The sequence below is a fragment of the Notolepis coatsorum genome (assembly GCF_963971535.1).
Source record: "Notolepis coatsorum genome assembly, chromosome: 7".
Classification (NCBI taxonomy): Eukaryota; Metazoa; Chordata; class Actinopteri; order Aulopiformes; family Paralepididae; genus Notolepis; species Notolepis coatsorum.
Window position 1 is genome coordinate 54,489,835 of NC_140171.1, and position 25,075 is coordinate 54,514,909.

The following is a 25,075-nucleotide window of genomic DNA, read 5'->3' on the forward strand; positions in this document are numbered from 1 at the left end:
GGGGGACCCGATGCTCAGGGTGATTTTGCTGGAGGTATGACCCCCCACCCTCACTTAGAAAGTCCAGGATCCAGGCGCTCATGGCGGAGCTCAGACCCAGATCGATCAGCTTGTCAACCAGTCTGGTGGGGACTATGGTGTTGAAAGCTGAACTATAGTCAATGAACAGCAATCTCACATAGCCCCCCTTCTGACTGTCAAGGTGAGATAGTGTGTTGTGCAGTACTTGGGAGGCCGCATCGTCAGTGGACCTGTTTGTCCTATATGTGAACTGCAGTGGGTCCATGTTACTAGGGAGGGAGGCACAGATGTGGTCCTTCACCAGCCTCTCAAAGCATCTCATGACCACAGAGGTGAGTGCCACCGGTCTGTAGTCATAAAGGCCTGCTGGAGAGGAGTTTTTTGGTACAGGGATTATAGTGGATATTTTGAAGCAGGCAGGGACCACGGACTCAGCCAGGGATAGATTGAATATGGATGTAAATACTGGGGCCAGCTGATTTGCTGACTTAAGTATTCGTCCTGTCGGGGCGCTCTAGTAGCACACCATGTAACACGCTGCGTTGCGAAGCGGCCGACCCGGGTTCGATTCCCGGACCCGGCGTCCTTTGCCGAATGTCTTCCCCTGCTCTGTCTCCCATTTCCTCCTCTCCCTCTCTCTCTACCGGACTGCCCGGTAGTACAAACCAATAAAAATCTACAAAAACATATTTAAAAAAGAAAAAAATTAAGTATTATGCCCCGATCACGTTTTTTGCCACCGATACCGATCACCGATCGTCGTGAGCCATATCGGCCGATACCGATCCCGATCGTTTTTGATTAAAAAGAATTAAAAAAAAATTATATAATTTTTTATTTTTTTTTATAAAATATATATATTATATAATTAGACTTGTACTTGTATTATCTGCGAGACATCGCCACCACGCAACAAGCTCCACTGTCTGTGTGTACTCTAGTAGCCTCCAGCTACAGCCAGGATTCTCCAGAGCTGCAGCTGGACCTATACTGAGTAGCCTCGAGCTACGGCCAGGATTCTCCGGCGCTGCACCTGGACCCTATTGGTATAACGTTACTTAACTGTGCTCAGCAAGCCCTCAGCTCGAATACGCATCGAATCAGTGTTATAAGACATTGATATCAGGAGCTATCTGTAGCTACTGCTAGCCGGATATATAACGTTAATACAACACCTCAGTGAATTATTTAGTTTAATGGGACATTTCGTTTTTAACAGTGAACTAACTTGCGCTAACGTGAGCTAACAGCTAACAGGTATCATACCTACCTACTATACTTGCTAGAGCCGGCGTTTGTTGATGTCAGGAGCTATCGGTACCTGGCCGGCTAGATACCGTTCGGTTAGACAATGCCTCATCATGTATTAAACTAAAAGTGAATAGTTGACTGGGTCATTTTGTAACGGTAGCTAAGCTAACGTTAGCTCAGGGAGAAGCCGACACGACACGCCGTCCTCCCGTGTCTCACTAGACTAGACCCGTGTTTACATGCGTGCGGGAGGGGCTGGACTCGAGAGCAGACGCCGCACCACCGGTGTCTGAGACAGAACTCAGCGACAGCGAGTGATCGCGTTTGACGATCGGTGAAAATAAAACATTATCACCGATCACCGATCGCATATTTATACTGAATATCGGCCGATAACGATCGGTGGCCGATCGATCGGGGCATCCCTATTCGTCCTGTTATCCCATCTGGGCCTGCAGCTTTCCGAGTATTTACACCCATGAACGCTAATCTCACGCTGTGTTCCGTCAATGAGAGCGTGTGTCACCCCCCCGTGGATGAACCTCCCCTCCCCACGGCAGCCGGTGCGTCAGTGACGTTGTTAGCCGGTGAGCTAACGTCGCCACTGCTCGCTCCAAACCGTGCGTAAAAGGAGTTGAGTTCATCCGCGAGAGAGGCATCGGCACTCACTATTGATGGGGGGGCTGACTTTATAATCAGTTATCGTTCGTACTCCCCGCCATAAGCCTCTCGTGTCGTTCTGTGCCATCTGTGTCTCCATCTTGTTCGCATATCGCCGTTTTGCAGCCCAAACCTCTTTGCGTAGCATATAGGCTGCTACCTTGTACTCTTCCATACTCCCAGATGCTCGGCCCGAGTTGTAAGCAGCGGTACGAGCATTCAGGGCCACTCGGATGGAGTTGTCCAGCCACGGTTTCTGGTTTGGGAAAACCTGCACCTTTTTCGTGGGGACAATACCGTGAGCTAACGTTGCTATAAAGCTAACAACAACATCAGAGGGGAGGAGGTTGAGCAGTCGATCTACCTGCCTACCTACCTATCTACCCTTCTATCTATCTATGCTGTGTCTCTGGGCTAATGTACTGGTCATCTGATAAAGGTGCAAGACACTGACTCGCTCAACTCAAAAACATTTTCATTCATAGCAGGTGCAGACATTTTATGAGATTAATAAAATCACATAACAGGCAAACCAGGAATGCATTAAATGCTCACTACGCTGAATGCACCACAAAAGAGTGATCTTGATCGGTGCAACAGCCTGCTGTGATTAGCGCTCCGTCCTACAGAGATGACAGATTAGATGCCTCCAGAACGCTCTGCGGCTTGCGAGCGGTGCCTTTGAGTTAAGCCTGAAAACAGGGGGTTGATGAAATTAAGGCTGAGACCAATTATCGATAATTATCGATAACTGCGTGAAATCGATTAAGTGGCATCACTTATCGATTTCTTTTGCATGTGTAAAATAATTTTAATTAAATTATATATTTTTTTTATACTATACTAAAATACTAGGGGCTAGATCCACAGAGAATGGATTGCACGGAGCAAGTTGCACCCTTACTTACAATTCATTATCAATTGAAAATGGGGGACCCTGATGTAAACAAGACGAAAGTCTTTCTCTGGTCTGCATCCCCTTCTGCAATCTGTTAACACTTTGATTGCCTAAGGCTAAATTCATGATATACCATAGGTTGCCAGCTCTATTTGTCTATGGAGAAGTTTCCCTTCTTTGCAGGGCTATAACTTTTTAAATTCTATTGCTAAATTGCCATTATTAGGGCCCATTCAATGTCCTATATGTATTGTTCAGGGTGTATGAACGTTAAACTTTTTCATTCACATATTCATACTAAAATATGATCTAAAGTATAAGTATGTTTTCATCTCTTTCTGCAGCTTTCTCCAGAACGTGATTTATAGCCCCAAATGCATTATATTGATGATCAAATACAGTTTGATAGCAATCGGCGCGATATAAAAAAATCCAACTGGACGGACTTCTGGAAGTTACTACACGTCATCTGATGTTGACCGGATGGGCGAGGGGGCGTTTATAATTCCGTGGGCAGCGTTATACCATTCATCTAATGTGGGTCAAATGTTCATCATAGCAGTTAGTGTCGAACACGGAAATATTACACGCTAAAACTCACCCCAGTCTCCGCGGGCCGTTGGGCGATCAGCGTGGGGTAGACAGTTTTCCATTATGGGATGTAAAAATACCCGGTCCATTTCCATGTTGTATAATGGTATATACGTCCAAATCATGTTGTTTATCGAGTTATTGGCAACGGATCGCTATGTATTGTGTCAAGATGGAGTCGCGGGAACTATAGAGAGTGGCCGGAAGTAATATGGGTGAACAGCACTTCAGCCACATCACTTCCTGTTTGGCGCTTCTGCCGATCGGCCACCAGATGGCGCTCTTGAACCGCTAGAGGATTGAGAGGAGCTCTGAACTGTGTGTGAAGGCTGCGGATGGAAAATATGATTCCGATCACAGATTTTTGAAATATTGATATCAAAGACGAGTTACGGCGTTCGGCAACTTGAGCATGGCGGGGAAGGACGCCTAAACTCGTCTTCTGGCAGTTAAAGTGTTAATAAAGTTTTCATTCAATCAATCACCGTGCAGATTGATTGATTGATTGAATGAAAGTTTTATTAACAGATTGCAGAATGGGTACAATACAGCATGGCTCAATACATACAATTGTTAAGGGGATGCAGACCAGAGAAAGACTTTTGTCTTGTTTACATCAGGGTCCCCCATTTTCAATTCATAATGAATTGTAAGTAGGATGCAATTAGCACCGTGCAATCCATTCTTTGTGGATCTAGCCCCAGGTCTTGTGGCATGTTTTTAGTTAAAAGATCCCCATTTCATGTAAATGCAGTTGAATTGCAACTCTTCACTGTGCATTCAACATGCAGTGTACTCCTCCAAGCTGTAACACTAAAGATGGCGGCAACAACAAAGAATTGCTGCAAAATAAACATAAATGTGTTGTTTAAATAATACTTATTTTTTTATACTAATAGCAATATCGATATTTATCGATAATTTGGTCCCAATTTATCGATTCTTCCAAATGGCATATGGTCTTCTCAGCCTTAGATCCCGTACCGTACGTGATGCAGTGCAACAAATCAACTCTAGGGTGGCGCCGGAGCCAGGGTTGGGAAAGTTCACTTTCTACATGAACTAGTTCAGTTCATAATTAAAAATGTTTAACTAAAGTTCATGGTTTCAAAAATGAACTAATTTATAGTTTATAGTTCTTTTTTCAATACGTTGCTGCGAGCTATTATTTGTCAAATGTATTGCCACAACCCATAATAGAACCACAGAATACTGGCATTTCCATAACGCTTTGCTGTCGCCCATTCAGTCCACACTAGTAGCAGCTGCAGCTTTCATCTCTACAGTATATTTTCAAAAACATGAGGAAAAACATGCTGCTTGAATGGTCTTTATTAAGTATAATAATCTAAATATACCAAAAGTGAAAGTAGTCATTGTGCAAACATATAAACATGTGCCGACATAACTCTGTACGAACACAACACGAGGTAGGAACCAGGCTGAGGTATGAAACTAAGGTTGTACCTCAAAGTTCAATATTCAAAGTGCAAAACATTTACTGACTTTAACTAAAACTCTTTTAAATGCTCATATGCCGTAGAGTCTGACTCTGAGCGAGTGCAGCGCCTTCTGAAAGTGCGAGTGCTGCTGCTCTACTACCAGACTCCCCGAAGCCCCGCCCAGAGCGGTTGCCAGATTGGGTGGTTTTCCACATTATTTTGCAGCCTGTTTACGGTGTGTTTTAACTGGGTTTTCGGGCTGAAAGGCATATGAAATCTGGCACACTTTTGAACGGCGTTATAGTACAGTGCTGAGAATGAACCCACTTTTGAACGCCGTTACACAGCGCTGAGAATCAACGCGATCTCAATTACGTTCATTTAGCGGAAATACAGTCCGCTCAGTTCACGTTCGCCCAAAATACGAACGCGTTCACGAACGATGGTTCATTGAACGCGTTCAGGTACATCACTGGCCGGAGGAAAGTGTTTGTGGCATGAGCGCGACACGTACCTCCTGGCGAACGGGAAGTTGAGGGAGGCGCCGGCACACACGTTGCGGGGGCTGTCCAGGGGGCGGGGGCTGTCCAGGGGGCGGGGGCTGTCCAGGGGGCTGCTCGCAGCTGGAAGAGAGACCATTACCATCATTACTATTCATACTAATGAACTCAGACATATATGGAGAGGAGGCAATTACACCGGTAGCGTTTGCAAGTGAACATTTTCCAATAACCACAAAGTAATAACGTCTGTCCTGGAACCTCTGGACGTTTACTGTGAAACTGAGTGAGATTAAACAGCACTTAAAAAAAAACGTTGTATTCACTTAATGTAATATCTTGTCTATTTTTTCTTTTCTACTGTACTATAAATTGTATTGCCTATATTTATGTCTTTCTACAATTACCCTGTCCATACCTGAACCTCCCCTCCCCCATGCTGCTATGACGCCTGAATTTCCCCAAGGGGATCAATAAAGGAATATCTTATCTTAATCTGGTCCAAACACATAAACCGCCATTCACATCGATGACATCCCTAACTGAGCAGTTCCAGTCATCCTTGAATGGGATCTGGAGTTGTGTGTACAGAGAGATGGTGGGTTGTTCACACGCAAGCAAGCGGTGGAGTAACAATTAGACGACGTGAGACCAAATTAGAGCTTGATCCTCACCATCCCCCGCACCAGGCGTTCCACACGGGGAGACCGAGCGTTCGCTGTAGCTGCCCCCAGGCTGTGGAGCTCCCTCTCCCCCTCCACCCGAGGCTCTGACACCATCAACCGCTTCAAAACCCACCTAAAAACACACCTGTTCACACTTGCCTTCACGCAACACGGCCCTGCTCCCAAATAGCCCACCCCTGACTCTTTTCTATTAAGCCACAGATCCCCTTGTTTTGTTGTTTGTTTTGTTTTTGTTTTCTGTTTTATTTTATTTTATTGTTACCACTTCATCCAATTGGACAGCACCTTGCTTCCCTTTTTATCTCATTTGTTTTTTCCTGTTGTTACTATACACATATATTCATAATTCCTTTTTCAAATTGTATTTACCCTTTCTTTTATATAGCTTCCCTCTCCTTGTACAGTGTCATTGAGTCTGAGAAAGGCGCTTCTCTCTTCAAATCCAATTTATTATTATTATTATTATTGATTGTGCTCCATAATCAGATCATCCTCTTCATGATTGCACTCAAAAGAGTGTATGTCTCTGGCTTCCTGGCTCACAGGGCCCTCCAACAGAACTCTATTCATAGGGCACACCTGTTCAGACAACATTAAGTGATATACACACTCCAGCTGTTCAGACAACATTAAGTGATGTACACACTCCAGATGTTCAGACAACATTAAGTGATGTACACACTCCACCTGTTCAGACAACATTAAGTGATGTACACACTCCAGCTGTTCAGACAACATTAAGTGATATACACACTCCAGCTGTTCAGACAACATTAAGTGATATACACACTCCAGCTGTTCAGACAACATTAAGTGATGTACACACTCCAGCTGGACCCCCCCCCCCAGGACTCTCCCCCCCCCCACGCCAGGACTGTCCTCGACTAAAAAGACATGCGGCCTGATATTAGCATCAGTAGCGGCCTGATATTAGCATCAGTAGCGGCCTGATATTAGCATCAGTAGCCTGATATTAGCATCAGTAGTGGCCTGATATTAGCATCAGTAGCGGCCTGATATTAGCATCAGTAGCGGCCTGATATTAGCATCAGTAGTGGCCTGATATTAGCATCAGTAGCGGCCTGATATTAGCATCAGTAGTGGCCTGATATTAGCATCAGTAGCGGCCTGATATTAGCATCAGTAGTGGCCTGATATTAGCATCAGTAGCAGCCTGATATTAGCATCAGTAGTGGCCTGATATTAGCATCAGTAGCGGCCTGATATTAGCATCAGTAGCGGCCTGATATTAGCATCAGTAGCGGCCTGATATTAGCATCAGTAGCCTGATATTAGCATCAGTAGTGGCCTGATATTAGCATCAGTAGTGGCCTGATATTAGCATCAGTAGCTGCCTGATATTAGCATCAGTAGCGGCCTGATATTAGCATCAGTAGCCTGATATTAGCATCAGTAGCCTGATATTAGCATCAGTAGTGGCCTGATATTAGCATCAGTAGCGGCCTGATATTAGCATCAGTAGCGGCCTGATATTAGCATCAGTAGTGGCCTGATATTAGCATCAGTAGCGGCCTGATATTAGCATCAGTAGTGGCCTGATATTAGCATCAGTAGCGGCCTGATATTAGCATCAGTAGTGGCCTGATATTAGCATCAGTAGCAGCCTGATATTAGCATCAGTAGTGGCCTGATATTAGCATCAGTAGCGGCCTGATATTAGCATCAGTAGCGGCCTGATATTAGCATCAGTAGCGGCCTGATATTAGCATCAGTAGCCTGATATTAGCATCAGTAGTGGCCTGATATTAGCATCAGTAGCAGCCTGATATTAGCATCAGTAGTGGCCTGATATTAGCATCAGTAGCGGCCTGATATTAGCATCAGTAGCGGCCTGATATTAGCATCAGTAGCTGCCTGATATTAGCATCAGTAGCGGCCTGATATTAGCATCAGTAGCAGCCTGATATTAGCATCAGTAGCGGCCTGATATTAGCATCAGTAGCGGCCTGATATTAGCACCAGTAGTGGCCTGATATTAGCATCAGTAGCGGCCTGATATTAGCATCAGTAGCGGCCTGATATTAGCATCAGTAGCGGCCTGATATTAGCATCGGTAGCCTGATATTAGCATCAGTAGCGGCCCGATATTAGCATCAGTGGCCTGATATTAGTATCAGAAGCGGCCTGATATTAGCATCAGTAGCGGCCTGATATTAGCATCAGTGGCCTGATATTAGCATCAGTAGTGGCCTGATATTAGCATCAGTAGCGGCCTGATATTAGCATCAGTGGCCTGATATTAGCATCAGTAGCGGCCTGATATTAGCATCAGTGGCCTGATATTAGCATCAGTAGCAGCCTGATATTAGCATCAGTATAGGTGCATCCCTACTATCAAATCTATCTGTACATTGTACTCTTACAAGTTACACTGCTGGCCAGTATGACTTACTGCCATACTGTCTATACCTGTATCACTGTACATATTATACTAGAACTCTGTACATACATCTGGTTAGCACGACTACACTCAGTAGTACTAAGTTGTATATTTTGAACCCAGTTTTAATCACCTGTACATTGTATATTGCCGTTTGCACTCTGGTTGGACGCCAAACTTCTTTTCGTTGTACTGTATAATGACAATACATTTTAATCTAATCTAATCAGACAGAACTAGGGGCGACAGTGGCTCGGGAGGTAGAGCTGTCGTCTGGTAATCCGGAGGTTCCCTGTTCGATTCCCACTCCTCCCGGGCAGCGTGTCAAAGTGTCCTTGAGCAAGACACTTAAGCCCTCACTGCTCCCGGTGGGCAGGTTGGCACCTTGCATGGTCGCCTCCGCCATCGGTGTGTGAACGTGTAAAAATGTGAGGAACAAATTGTAAAGCGCTCTGGATAAAAGCTGCTGTATGAGGCACCATTTACCAGTTTTAATCAAAGACCAAAATGTTTCTATAGCAAACTGGGGTGAAGAGAACAGAGAACACAGGTCAGACTAGAGAACACAGGTCAGACTAGGGGCAGAGAACACATGTCAGACTAGAGAACACAGGTCAGACTAGGGGCAGAGAACACAGGTCAGACTAGGGGCAGAGAACACATGTCAGACTAGGGGCAGAGAACACAGGTCAGACTAGAGAACACAGGTCAGACTAGGGGCAGAGAACACAGGTCAGACTAGGGGCAGAGAACACAGGTCAGACTAGGGGCAGAGAACACAGGTCAGACTAGGGGCAGAGAACACAGGTCAGACTAGGGGCAGAGAACACAGGTCAGACTAGGGGCAGAGAACACAGGTCAGACTAGGGGCAGAGAACACAGGTCAGACTAGGGGCAGAGGATTCTGTTGAATGACCGTATAATAACACTGATCTGTCAAAGGGTGTCTTTGAAAATCTGATGGACATCAACTGGATTATTGACCATGTGACTTTTCATACATACAGTATATTATCACCACACCAGATAGAGTTTAGATTCGATTCAAAAGTATTGTCCTCGTACAGCACAAGTACAGTACAATGAAAATAAGTCTGGCATCCAACCAGAGTACAAATGTAGCAGTAAAGTGCAACAGCAATATACACACAATGTACAGGTGGTTAAACTGGATACAAGATATACTATTATTAGATATTGTTGTTGGAATAAAGTCCTTCATCAGCACTACATAATGTGACAGTGAGGAGTTTCAAGCTGAATACGACTGTATTGTTTTATTGTGACAGTGAGGAGTTTCAAGCTGAATACGACTGTATTGTTTTATTGTGACAGTGAGGAGTTTCAAGCTGAATACTACTGTATTGTTTTATTTAGGGATGTTCGATATTGGCTTTCTTACCGATAACCAATATACCGATATTGTCCAACTCTCAATTGCCGATACCGATATCAAGCGATACCGATATATGCGCCCCCCCCCCCCCCCCCCCCCCCCCCCCCCCCACACAAAAAAACTGAATAATTTCAGGTAATTAACATTACATATCTCTTGTTGTGGAATTAACACAACATTATGCATACTTTTGACAATAAATAAAATAAGAATTTGTTCTTACCTGCTTGCCTGGGTAAATAAAGTTTAAATAAATGTATTTTTTTTCTTTCGATATTACATTTTAATGCCAATATCGGCCGATAATATCGGACATCCCTAGTGTTATTAGTGTTATTGTAACAGTGAGGAGTTTCAAGCTTTATACAATCGGCACAGGAAGTCCTTCATTCCAACAGCCATCAGACTATATAATGCATCACTGTGCCTCACTGCATCACTGAGCACAGAGCGGCAGCTCATTAGTGGCAGGAGGACGCGACTAGCGGCCTCCAGGCTCCACAACAGGGGGCAGCGACGGCTGCCAGACATAGATCTAGGTCTTATTGGAACCCAAGGAGGACAATACACTACCTAAAGCATACTGCACCTTGTGACACTGTGAATACTGGAATATATATTTCATATTTCATTTTTTTTTATCCACTTTTTCTCCCATTTTCTATATTTTCTCCCATCCCAATTTCGTATCATCCAATTCAACCCTCCCCTTTCACGGACGGTGTTTCTTGCCTCCCACAAGCCGGCTGCAATGTGGACTAAGTCATACACAGCACAAGTCCCCTCCGGTACTTGAGGTAACAGCAGTCGCATCTTTTCACCTGCGCAGCTCGATCTCTCAGTGGCGAGGAGTAACGCGTGGGAGGCTCACGCTGCCCCCGACACTTCCTGATTCTACTGCGCAGGCGCACCAACCGACCTGTAGGAGTCGCTGTCCACAACGCCCGATCCCCACCCATCAGTTTCCCACCCCCTAATACGGCCAATGTGTAGTACGGACGACCAGCTAAACTGAAAGCAAATGTGGAGCGCTGGGCTCGAACTGACGAGCCCAGCGTCTCCAGCATTTCGTGGCGAGCACCTTGCCCACTACGCCACGTAGCCGCCATATTTCATATTTCATTAGTTAGATGTAAATTATAATTATATTGACCAAATTGTTTACACTGCTTCCCCCATGCTCAGTATATTTTTACTGTATTTATTTCTGTATATTTTATTTCATTTCATTTTATTCTATTTTACTCTACTCGTATCCTAGGCAACTTGATTTGATTTGTGTTATTATTCTAATTCGTGACCTGTCCTGTTTAAATGTTGAGTGATTTGCATTGTCAAATTTCCCACGGGATAATAAAAGTATTTCTATTCTATTCTATAAAACTGTGGCCAGATCCCCCTCCTGTAGTCCTACCTGTGTGGAGGGACAGGGGGGGGGGGGGGTGTAGTCCTACCTGTGTGGAGGGACAGGGGGGGGGGGGGTGTAGTCCTACCTGTGTGGAGGGACAGGGGGGGGGGGTGGTGTAGTCCTACCTGTGTGGAGGACAGGGGGGGGGGGGTGTAGTCCTACCTGTGTGGAGGGACAGGGGGGGGGGTGTAGTCCTACCTGTGTGGAGGGACAGGGGGGGTGTAGTCCTACCTGTGTGGAGGGACAGGGGGTGTAGTCCTACCTGTGTGGAGGGACATGGGGGGGGGGTGTAGTCCTACCTGTGTGGAGGGACATGGGGGGGGGGGGGTGTAGTCCTACCTGTGTGGAGGGACAGGGGGGGGGGTGTAGTCCTACCTGTGTGGAGGGACAGGGGGGGGGGGTGTAGTCCTACCTGTGTGGAGGGACAGGGGGGGGGGTGTAGTCCTACTGTGTGGAGAGGACAGGGGGGGGGGTGTAGTCCTACCTGTGTGGAGGGACAGGGGGGGGTGTAGTCCTACCTGTGTGGAGGGACAGGGGGGGGGGGGGTGTAGTCCTACCTGTGTGGAGGGACAGGGGGGGGGTGTAGTCCTACCTGTGTGGAGGGACATGGGGGGGGTGTAGTCCTACCTGTGTGGAGGGACATGGGGGGGGGTGTAGTCCTACCTGTGTGGAGGGACAGGGGGGGGGGTGTAGTCCTACCTGTGTGGAGGGACAGGGGGGGGTGTAGTCCTACCTGTGTGGAGGGACAGGGGGGGGGGGTAGTCCTACCTGTGTGGAGGGACAGGGGGGGGGGTGTAGTCCTACCTGTGTGGAGGGACAGGGGGGGGTGTAGTCCTACCTGTGTGGAGGGACAGGGGGGGGGGGGGGTGTAGTCCTACCTGTGTGGAGGGACAGGGGGGGGGTGTAGTCCTACCTGTGTGGAGGGACAGGGGGGGGGGGGTGTAGTCCTACCTGTGTGGAGGGACAGGGGGGGTGTAGTCCTACCTGTGTGGAGGGACAGGGGGACAGGGGGGGGTGTAGTCCTACCTGTGTGGAGGGACAGGGGGGGGGGGTGTAGTCCTACCTGTGTGGAGGGACAGGGGGGGGGGTGTAGTCCTACCTGTGTGGAGGGACATGGGGGAGAGTGGGCGCGACATGGTGGGCGATGGCGTCCCGACCCCGAGGCTCTTCCGGTTGTTGCTGCTGCGGCAGCTGTGGCACAAAGAGGAACAGAGAGAGAGCGTGTCAGCGGACGTGGTGGTCTGGGTGGACCTGGGTCAGTCCTGTGGTGGTCTGGGTGGACCTGGGTCAGTCCTGTGGTGGTCTGGGTGGACCTGGGTCAGTCCTGTGGTGGTCTGGGTGGACCTGGGTCAGTCCTGTGGTGGTCTGGGTGGACCTGGGTCAGTCCTGTGGTGGTCTGGGTGGACCTGGGTCAGTCCTGTGGTGGTCTGGGTGGACCTGGGTCAGTCCCGTGGTGGTCTGGGTGGACCTGGGTCAGTCCGTGGTGGTCTGGGTGGACCTGGGTCAGTCCTGTGGTGGTCTGGGTGGACCTGGGTCAGTCCTGTGGTGGTCTGGGTGGACCTGGGTCAGTCCTGTGGTGGTCTGGGTGGACCTGGGTCAGTCCCGTGGTGGTCTGGGTGGACCTGGGTCAGTCCTGTGGTGGTCTGGGTGGACCTGGGTCAGTCCTGTGGTGGTCTGGGTGGACCTGGGTCAGTCCTGTGGTGGTCTGGGTGGACCTGGGTCAGTCCTGTGGTGGTCTGGGTGGACCTGGGTCAGTCCTGTGGTGGTCTGGGTGGACCTGGGTCAGTCCCGTGGTGGTCTGGGTGGACCTGGGTCAGTCCTGTGGTGGTCTGGGTGGACCTGGGTCAGTCCTGTGGTGGTCTGGGTGGACCTGGGTCAGTCCCGTGGTGGTCTGGGTGGACCTGGTCAGTCCTGTGGTGGTCTGGGTGGACCTGGGTCAGTCCTGTGGTGGTCTGGGTGGACCTGGGTCAGTCCTGTGGTGGTCTGGGTGGACCTGGGTCAGTCCCGTGGTGGTCTGGGGTGGACCTGGGTCAGTCCTGTGGTGGTCTGGGTGGGACCTGGGTCAGTCCTGTGGTGGTCTGGGCGGACCTGGGTCAGTCCCGTGGTGGTCTGGGTGGACCTGGGTCAGTCCTGTGGTGGAGCTAATGATGCTAATGATGGAGCATCGCCGTCGGTTGTGTGATAGTAAAGGGCTAACCTTCTGTCGTGTGGCGGTGAAAGGGTTAAGTGTCTCTGTAATAACAAACTTTTTTTTTCTGTTGTAAAAAAAAAAATCAAAACAAGTCCAAACTTCTCAATTTCAACATTGTTATTTAGTTAGAACATTTTGTTATTTATTGTTGTAACAAAATAAATCGCATGATCATTATGTATTATGTTTTTAAATGTTTAAATATCAACATTATCTGGCCGTCTTCAGTGAATATGATCAAACTCCTCTGACCTCGTCTGGTCTTTCCAAAGACACAAGAGACGGGACAGTAATATATATATATAATTTATATATATTTGTGGAAAAGGCTCCCTCTTGTCTAGCATATTACACTCTTATACAGTTATACTAAACATGTAACGGTTAAGGTACTGAAATGTTGTGTGTCGTGTCGAGCCAAGCTATACGTGGGTGTATTTAGATGGCAGAGAGTGACGTTTCTGGGTCGCCAACGCGGAGTTAAATTTTACATTTGGGTTAGGGTTACAGACGGTGTGCGAACCATACCAGGATCTTTGGGGGAGCGGGGGGGGGGGGGGGGGGGCAAAAAAAATTCTCAGAGCGTTTCCCTGAGTCTCGCAACTGCCGCGGCTCGCATGAGAGAGAGAGAGAGACGCCCGCGGAGAGAGAGACGCCCGCAAGAGAGAGAGAGAGAGAGAGACTCCAGCTCACTGCACTGCCGCGGAGAGAGAGAGAGAGAGAGAGAGAGATAGAGAGAGAGAGACTCCAGCTCACTGCCGCGGAGAGAATTACATTTGTTTTTCTTGCAGTTTTATTAAAAGTCACTCCTCATCTCCAGTAGGCAAAAAAATTCAACATTATCGCCACCCACCTGTCCTGATGGTCTGCCCAATTCTCAAAATCTGCATGTCACAGAAGTAGTCCCCGCAGCAAGTTGCTTCGCCTTCTTTGTAAAATCGAAATTGGTTAGAAGGCTTACTTCTTTGATATTCCGTTTAACTTTCGACATTATCCTGGATGCGTCTATTTGTGCCTGCAGAGTGCAGACTGCAGTGCAGCGCCGCCACGCTCCGAATGGTAAACGCAAGAATAGCATGCATGTTGCATGCGTATTACGAGTAGGGTATATCTGCAGTGCCGCAACCCCATAGATTTATGCTATTGTCTATTACGGTGAATTTGTGCGCAAATCATTAATACATCAGAATAGCCTAATTTTATTATTATACACGATGATGACGATACAGAAAATTACAGAAAAATTTGAAATGCATGGCAAAAATAGCATTTATCGTCAGTATTTTAGAGACCCCCCCAAAAATTCACAAATCATGTTTTCAGGGGAGCTGATGTCTGATCTAAGGGAACCATGGCTCACCGAGCTCCCCCATGATTCGCACCCTGGTTACAGAGTTACAGGAAAACAAGTCTTGAGAAGGTTGGCAATACAGGCTGGGAACGTTCTGTACAATAGAATGATTCTGTAGGGTTGATTGATTGAAAACGTTATTAACAGATTGCAGAATGGGTACAATACAGTACGGCTCAATACACACAATTGTTAAGGGGATGCAGACCAGAGAAAGACTTTCGTCTTGTTTACATCAGGGTCCCCCATTTTCAATTCATAATGACATTAATGACATACAGATATATATCATGACATTTATGGTATATAGTACCGTTACATTTGTGACATACAAGATATGCAAATATACAGTATTGTTAAACAGAGATCCTAACAGGAAATATATACATACGATGGGGAGGAGACTGTACATTAGGAGGGGGTGGGTGGGAGGGGGGGTTTGGACATTTACAGGTAGGCTATAAATTACCTGCTGCAGTCCAGTGAACATACTGCACCTGAAAAGCAGGTTTATTGAGGTATTCCACATGAGGCAACGGGCTATCAATGCAGCTACCAAACAGTTATACTATGAGGCTGCTGCTGCTCATATAGTTCAAAATCAAACGTTAAGCAGGATAGCTTCAATAGCTAAACCTGATTGATTGATTGAACATTCAACAGATTGCAGAATGGGTACAATACAATACAGTACGGCTCAATACACACAATTGTTAAGGGGATGCAGACCAGAGAAAGACTTCCGTCTTGTTTACATCAGAGTCCCCCATTTTCAATTCATCATAACATATATGACATACAGATAGACAGTACTGCTACATCTATACATTTATGACATACCAGATCTACAAAATGACAGTACTGTTTGTGATACAAAAAGAGTTTAAAAAAGAGAGTATATATACATTTGACGAAGAAAACTGTACATTGGATGATGTGGGGGGGGGGGGTAACTGTACATAATAATGCACCTGTGTGATCTATGGCTCAGGAACTAACCTACATGATGCCAACGGCTCTGCCGGTGCCACTGTCCATGGATACAGCCAGTGTGTAAAGGCCGAGAACCAAAGCGAATAATAATAATATTCATAATTTTAAAAGTGTGGCTACAGTAGAACAATGGCTGAAGGGAGCATCATGTATGAAACAGCAGGCATGCCCACCGAGCCACAGATGTCCTAGTGTCTTGAAGGACTGTGGGGTTAATCCTCTGTCTGAGTGGAAAGGGCACACTTTGACCAATAATGCACGACTGGGCAGACTCATGTGTGACACCGGGGGAAACCGTACCCACAGAACGGGCAGGAACTCACCACCCATCAAGTTGGGTACGGAAGCCTGTATTATGAGAAGCTATACAACATCTACAGTCTGCCTTATCTATTGAATGAACCAAGGAGGGTTATATACCTCTATAGTTGTATATATATATATATGACTATAGGCCTTGTGTACACCGTGTTCACGAAATATGCATTTCTACTTTATGACTAAAGTTAGTTAACAGAAGTCATTGTTTGTGTTTGGTGGCTTTGTATTGTTTGATTGATTGATTGATTGATTGAACACTTTATTAACAGATTGCAGAATGGGTACAATACAGTACGGCTAAATACACACAATTGTTAAGGGGATGCAGACCAGAGAAAGACTTCCGTCTTGTTTACATCAGAGTCCCCCATTTTCAATTAATCATAACATATATGACATACATGTCATACAGATAGACAGTACTGCTACATCTATACATTTATGACATACCAGATCTACAAATACAGTACTGTTTGTGAAACAAAAAGAGTTTAAAAAAGAGACATTTGACGAAGAAACTGTAGGCAGAGAAAGACTTTCGTCTTGTTTACATCAGGGTCCCCCATTTTCAATTCATTATGTTGCTGGACAAAGGCCGTGCATCATAAAAACATCAGAAAGACATCAACATCAGCTATGATGACATGAGTCCCAGCATGGAGCTTCAGTGTGAGTTGGTTACATAGCAACAACATTTAATAACAATGTGTCTGGACGAGTGGAAGACGGACAACAGAGCTGTCGGGACGCGCGCCTCGTTAGTTTGTTCTTCACGGACATCGACAATAAAGAGACTCGCTTAGAGACCGGAGAGCATAATAATAACATAATCATATTATCAAATGTACACGTTATTAAAAGTGAACATGATCGGGTACCTTTTGGAGCGTTTCAGTAGCGATCCTGTAACGAACCGAGGCTTGTTGTGCCCGCCGGGCAGCGCGGACCAGTGGCTCGGGTCCGACATGGTGACGACCAGGGATCTGATTACTGTGATGCCCGAATATTACTGTAATAATCTCATCAAACACAATCCCATGTTGGTGACATCATCAACACCCCGGGGAGACTCTCTCTCTCTCTCTCTCTCTCTCTCTCTCTCTCTCTCTCTCTCTCTCTCTCTCTCTCTCTCTCTCTCTCTCTCTCTCTCTCTCTCTCTCTCTCTCTCTCTCTCTCTCTCTCTCTCTCTCTCTCTCTCTCTCTCTCTCTCTCTCTCTCTCTCTCTCTCTCTCTCTCTCTCTCTCTCGCTCTCTCGATACTAGCCTACGACTGCGTGACGTAGGTAGTTGGGTCATACCATGAGCCTTAAATTCAGAGGGGGGTTTCACTTGAACCCAAGCCATATTAGGAACAATGGTACGTTCCAACTGCCTCGTGATAAATGCACAGCTAGACTGATATCTTAAAAAAAAAACTGATTAGACAATAACAATATTTGATGTAAAAGTTTAAAGTTAATTCCGATATTTCAAAGCACCTTAAGTGACTTACTGTACACACCACACAAGCACACGTATTACACACACCCACCACTGCTGCTAACATATACCTTGTATTTTATAGTATCTAGAATACATGTTGTGTATTATGTGATGTCTAGTTTATAGTTTAGTTTATAGTTTTAGTTTATAGTTTATAGTTATTTATAGCTTATTTATAGTTATAGTTGTATAGACGTACCCAAAGGTCAGTGAATACCATGATCACAACACCAGAGGGAGCTCCACAAATCATGTAAAACCCAGATTCGGCTCAAACAAGGGATTAACACGTTTCGCAATTATGCCACATCAATGTGGAACGCCCTACCTAAAGCTGTAAAGGAATGTGAATCACTACCCACTTTCAAAAACACTCTCAAAAAACACCTACGTGAGACTGCAATTCGAAACTGGCCCCTACAAATGTCCTAACCTAGTTGTACAGTAAATGACCAAGTAAGGCTTTGTCAATATTCCAATGTACAGTGTAAAATGTGTGTGTGTCCCCTACCCAACCCCCCCCCCCCCCCCCCCCCAACCTCCAATGTACAGCCCTCACCCAACCCACCCAACCCCACCCCACCCAACCAACCTCCTCCAATGTACAGTTTCTACGCCAAATGTATATACACTCCTTTTCTGGACACTTTTGTATCACAAACAGTACTGTATTTGCAAATCTGATATGTCATAAATGTATAGATGTAACAGAACTGTCTATCTGTATGTCATGTATGTCATATATGTTATGATGAATTGAAAATGGGGGACCCTGATGTAAACAAGACGAAAGTCTTTCTCTGGTCTGCATCCCCTTAACAATTGTATGTATTGAGCTGTACTGTACTGTACCCATTCTGCAATCTGTTAATAAACTTTTCAATCAACCAATCAATCAATAGAATAAATATACATATTACGTTTACAAATCTTCTGAATGTATGTACATTTAAAAAGCTGTGACAATAAAATAATCTGAAAATGCTAAACATGAGGATAATACTCCAAACTCAATAACAAGGGCACATATTCCTAGACCTCTCTTGGGATTCAAGGTCTCACAGGAGGCTACATGCAACGAAAGGTTATCCTATAACCTAGTTATATGCATACTAGCTGAGCGTCTCGCTCTTCGCCATTATGAGATATCTCTGATCTCCTAGCACCTACTGTGCTCACGAACAAACAATGCACGTGACCAGGCCACGCCCCCGCGTCCCACTATATGACGCCGGACATGGTCACACTCTACCTTCCTCAGAAAGATTTCCAACACTGAAAACCCAACCAAGGGACCTCAGGGCGCTAAGAGCGAGACGCTCAGCCAGTAGGGATGGGAATCGAAAACCGGTTCCGGTTGGGAACCGGTTCCTAATTGGCCGATGCCTGGAACCGTGTGGCTCCCATGACTTTCGATTCCCTTATCGCTGCCAGGTTTTTCCTAGTTGCGTAATAATGTTAGCGTTAGCATGTAGCCATGGCAGACTCTATTTGATTCATTAAGGGCTCGAAATTGCCTGGGTTTTGGTAATATGCTCCCGAAATGCTCCCACTGTTTGGCTACTTCTATGTGCAGTGAAAACTACTTGAATGCTTTAGAACATAGTCATTGATTTAGTTTAGGGTGAGCTAAAATTAGCCGCGGAGCTATCGCTAGCTAACGTGAGCTAACGCTATTTAATCAAGCTCACAAAGAGAGATAAACAGCTGACAGCGGAGAGTACAGGTACAAATACAATAAAACAGCGGGTGGGGACTGTTGTGTAAACCTTGTACTCTTTAGTTCACATATAATAAGAGCCGGATTGTTTGTTTATTAAGTCTCTACTCTGAGTCCGTCAGACAGGAAGTACCATGGTGCAACATACAAATGTGTCCGTGTAGCAACACAAGCCAATATCTTACAGGACAGGGGCCCGGGGAGGGAGCTCTGTGTGTCTGTGTGTGTGTGAGAGACAGAAGTCAGAGGAATAACGACTGTTATTCAATAGATTAAATTAGTTTAAGAATAAAAAAATAAATACATTTTAAGAGAATCTCAAATACATTATTTTATTTAAGTGTAGGCTATAGTTAATGTTTTATTTTTTACAGTTTTTGTATTTTTCTGACATGGTAAATGGCTGCTTTTTTATATAGCGCTTTTATCCAAAGCGCTTTACAATTTGTTCCTTACATTTTACCCAATCCATCACACATTCACACAACGACGGCGCAGGCAACCATGCAAGGTGCCAACCTGCTCATCGGGAGCAGTTAGGGGTTAAGTGTCTTGCTCAAGGACACATCGACGCGCTGCCCAGGAGCGGGAATCGAACCGGGAACCTCCGGATTGCCAGACGACTGCTCTACCTCCCGAGCCACTGTCGCCCCTGACATGGGGGCTCAACAATAAATGACAATCAGAAATGTCAAGTTGCATGTTGTTATTCTAACCAGCTTAGTTCTGTTGCATTTCCAATTTATTTATTTAAATTATAAATTGATCAGGTATCGATAAGAGAATCGATAAAGAATCGAATCGATAAGCAGAATCGATAATGGAATCGTATCGATAAAATCCTATCAATTCCCATCCCTATCAGCCAGTATTCATATAACTAGGTTATAGGATAACCTTTCGTTATATTATCATACTGACCATCGCGTCTCGCTCTTCGCCATAATGAGAGCAGACGCGTGGCCCGACAAGTGTACCCCCTGAGGGCCCGTAAGCCCCAACCAGGGAGGAGGGGAGTCCCGTCCACCCGCCCGTCCTAACGAAGGGGGGGAGGCAGTCAACTCCACCAAAGTGCGAAAAAGGGGGAACCAGACACCCTGAAAACGCACAGCACAGGCGGGACCACGTGTGACACAGCACCCCGTGGCACACACCCACACACCCCTGCTAGCCCACCAAATGGCGGGACGCAGGAGAGGTCCCAGACCTCAGAACCGCCTGGGAGACAGAACCCCCAGTCATGTCCCTGAGGTAAAACTTAACGAAGGGACCCGGGGAGGACCAGGAGGCCGCAGCACAGATGTCCTCCACCAAGGCCCCCCCTAACCCTAACAAGGTGGCAGAGGCCGCCACTCCACGAGTGTTTCCACTCCACAGTTGTACAATGTACAGTTCCCCCCCCACCCACCCAACCCCACCCCACCTACCCAACCTCCTCCAATGTACAGTTTCTACATCAAATGTCTGAAGAAGTCCACTATTATCCCTGTACCCAAAAAATCCAAGCCTGCTTGCCTCAATGACTACCGCCCTGTAGCTCTCACCTCCATAGCCATGAAGTGCTTTGAGAAGCTAGTAAAGGGCTACATCTGCTCCTCCCTCCCCGTCAACCTGGACCCCCTGCAATTTGCATACCGCCCAAACAGGTCCACGGAGGACGCCATAGCCCATGTGCTGCACACAGCAGCATCACACCTGGACAAGAGGCAGGGGAACTATGTGAGAATGCTGTTCATCGACTACAGCTCAGCATTCAATACCATAGTCCCCTCCAAACTCATAGCCAAGCTAAGGGACCTGGGCTTGAACTATGACCTCTGCCAGTGGGTCTTGGACTTCCTGACGGGCAGAACCCAGGTGGTGAGAGCAGGCAACTGCACCTCCCCATCCATCACTCTCAACATAGGGCCCCCCCAGGGCTGTGTTCTGAGTCCCCTCCTCTACTCCCTGTACACACATGACTGTGTGGCACAGCGGAACAACATCATCATTAGGTGGCTTCTTCGTTCCGAAGGTTGCCTATCACTCTCCAACCCATTCTGTCCCAACTTCTTCTCTCCAACTCTGTGACTCCGCCTCTCACTCCGCTCCAATCACAGACGTCGTCTACCCAGCCTCTTCTTGGTCTTCCACTTCCTCTCTTTCCATCCACCTTCCCCATCACCACCTTCTTGAACATCTCCCCGCTGGATCCTCTCAGAACATGCCCGCACAACTCCATCTTTCTCTTTTTCAACCTCTCCAGCAGCTGTCCTCCTTGCATATCCACTCTTCTCAGTACCTCCTCATTCTTGATCTTATCCTTCCATGTTATCTTCAGCATCTTCCTCAGCGTCCACATGTCAAAAGAGTCTATCATCCTCTTTGCCTCTTCATTCAGCGCCCATGCTTCTGCTCCGTATGAAAAGACTGACATAACATACGTTTCCAAAATCCTTCGTTTTCCAACTTGTGTTTCTTCTCAATAATTCTTTATGGTTCCAGAATGCGCCCTTTGCTATTCCGGTTCTTCTCTTAACAACAACACAATTATCAAATTTGCTGACGACACAGTAGTGGTGGGCCTGATCTCTGCAAACGACGAGAGGGCCTACCTGGAGGAGGTCAAGGTTCTAGCGGGATGGTGTCAAGAGAACAGCCTCTCCCTGAACGTCAGCAAAACAAAGGAGATGATTGTGGACTTTAGGAGGTCGGGGGTCAGGGACTACAGCCCCCTCACCATCGACGGGGCACCGGTTGAGAGAGTGAACAGTTTTAAGTACCTTGGAGCCCACATATCCGAGGACTTGACATGGACCACGCACATTGACAGTGTTGTGAAGAAGGCACGGCAATGCCTCTACTTCCTCAGGCGCCTAAGGAAGTTCCAAGTCAGTCAGAAGATCCTTAAGAACTTCTACTCATGCACAATAGAGAGCATCCTGACTGGCAATATCACCTCCTGGTTTGGGAATAGCACAACACAAGACCGTAGCAGACTACAGAAAGTGGCCCGCTCAGCCGAACGTACAATTGGAGGGGGGCTTCCCACTCTCCAGGGCATTTACAACAAGCGGTGCAGGGGTAAGGCTAAGAGAATTATCAAAGACACCCAAACAACTGCCTCTTTGAACTGCTGCGGTCAGGCAAGCGATACCGGAGTCTCATGGCAAGCACAGAGAGACTCAGAAGAAGCTTCTATCCCAGGCCATCAGGATGCTCAACGAACAATAACACTATGTAACAACCATCAAATGCACTCACAGCACACACATCCACATGCACACACTCACTTTAAACATACAACTCACTGCAGCACCCACTTTAACCACTTTAGTACACCTAAGCACACTTTATATTTATTTGTAAAGAATTTGCACTACAACCCATACCTCATTACACCTTACTGTAAATTGTAAATTGTACTTCTGCTTTGCACTGTATAGTATATTGTATGGTAACTCAGTTACTTCTACTCTACATTGAGCATTGTATATATGTATATACTGAACATTTTTGTCTATGTACTTGACTTCTATTTTATACTTGTATACTTATTTTATACTTATCTATTTTTGCCTAGCACAGTCTCTGGAGCGAAACAGAAAGAAGCATTTTGTATAAAAGTATTCTGTACTTCTGTATGACAACTAATAAAAAAAACTTGAAACTTGAAATGTATATACTCTCTTTTCTGGACACTTTTTGTATCACAAACAGTACTGTATTTGCAAATCTGGTATGTCATAAATGTATAGATGTAGCAGTACTGTTGATCTGTATGTCGTGTGTGTCATATATGTTATGATGAATTGAAAATGGGGGCCCTGATGTAAACAAGACGAAAGTCTTTCTCTGGTCTGCATCACCTTAACAATTGTATGTATTGAGCTGTACTGTACTGTACCCATTCTGCAATCTGTTAATAAAGTTTTCAATCAATCAATCAAAAAGCCCTGACGCCCCCAGGGGGGATCTGTCCAGCCAACGTGTAGCAAAGGGCAATGCCCTCGCACAACCAATGTGACAGGCGCAGCTTGGACAGTGCCTTACCTGCGTGAGGGCCACCGTAACAAACAAACAGTTGATCGGAAGCCCTGAGATCCTGCGTCCAACTGAGGTAAACCCCCAGCGCACGGACAAGACACGACAGATGAAGGCTTGCCTCTAACTCACTAGTGTGAGGAGGCGGATGAAACGCCTGAACCACAATATCCCTGGAGCGAAAAGAGCTCCGGATATTCTTTGGCACGAAGACTGGATTAGGCCTCAGAGTCGCACCGCTATTGGCCCGAATAGACAGGCACTCAGGCCGCACCGAGAGAGCACACAGCTCACCCACGCGCTTAGCGGAGGTGATGGCCAGAAGGAACGCCGTCTTAAAAGACAGCTGCTCCAATGGCGCTTGCTCAAGAGGCTCAAACGGGGCCTCCGACAACCGGCCCAGGACCAGTTGGAGGTCCCAACTCGGAGACAGAGAATGTCCCACAGGCTTGAGACGCTGAGCGCCAAGCAGGAAACGTTTCAGAAGAGGGTGGCTGAACAACGTACCGCCCCCAAAACCCACATGACAAGAGGATATAGCTGCAGCGTATACCCTCACCGTCGAGGCCGACAGTCTACCCAGGATAGACTGGAGGAAGGAAAGAACAGCGTCCAGGGGGCAGGACACCGGATCCCGGCCCCCAACCTTACACCACTCTTGAAAAGCACGCCACTTACCCGCGTAAACCGCGTTCCGGATGGTGTCGACCACAGTAGGGTCAAGACCCATCCCCTCCAGACTCACCCTCTCAGCAGCCAAACCTTCAGTGGCTGCCCCAGAACAGGGAACAGACATCCGTGTGCCTGAGAGAGGGCCTGCGGCGACCATGGAACAGGCCACGGCGGGGCTACCAAGAGCTGAATCAGGACCGGGAACCACACAGCCATGCCCCGGTCCGGCGCGATCAGGAGTACGCTCCCGACGTACCCGCTCCAACAGCTGAGCTATCAGGTGTATGGGGGGGAACGCGTACAGAATCCCGGGCGGCCATGGATACATCGAGAAGGCATCCACCCCCAGGGGAGGATTGTCCCCCCGACTGACCGAGAACCATAAGGGGCACTGGTGGGACTGTCTGCTCGCAAACAGATCCACCATGGCCTCCCCGAATCGGTCCCAGACCTGTCTGACTATGTCTGGATGTAGTCCCCACTCAGGATGAGGACCGCCCGCAACATCACATCCGCGCCCACATTCTCCTTGCCAGGGATGTGGAGCACCCTCAGGCTGCGCAGATTGAGAGACGCCCATAGCCAGAGCTCGACCGCCGCCCGGTGCAGACGGATGGAGCGTACTCCTCCCTGTCTGTTGATATACAACGCTGTCGTCGTGTTGTCCGTCCTGATCAACACATGCTCGCCCACCACCAGGTGGCCGAACTGCTTGAGGACCAGAAGTACCGCCTTCAATTCCAACACATTGATATGCAGTGCAGACCGGGTAGCATGGCACGTCCAGCTGCCCCCTACTGCGTTGGTCCGACACGTCCCCCCCCATCCCGTCAGGGAGGCGTCGGTGAAGACCGTGACGTGTGACCACCTGCAGCCCATGGAGATCCCGTTGGTGAGGGCACCAGGACTCCCCCAGTGGTCGAGATCCCCCAGTATTGACACAGGAACCTTCAGTCGTTTCCAAATGCCTCTCACCAGGTCTATTTTCATACTGGAAAACCACCTCTGTACCCTCCTCATAAATAGGAGGCCAAGAGGGACCACATAGTGAGCAGATGCCAGGACGGAG

The 25,075-nt window shown here is 47.1% G+C and overlaps 1 protein-coding gene across 1 annotated transcript in view; it reads right to left on the reverse strand.

Annotated features, from left to right (window-relative positions):
- Positions 1-25,075, reverse strand: part of LOC311231663 (microtubule-associated serine/threonine-protein kinase 3-like) — a gene marked incomplete at both ends in the record, with an annotated part of 194,016 nt that overhangs the window by 128,877 nt on the left and 40,064 nt on the right. The window contains 2 exons of the mRNA XM_084318291.1: positions 5,378-5,486; positions 12,354-12,445. Of these exons, the coding sequence (XP_084174417.1) occupies positions 5,378-5,486; positions 12,354-12,445 (201 nt within the window). The remainder of the gene's footprint in view (positions 1-5,377; positions 5,487-12,353; positions 12,446-25,075) is intronic.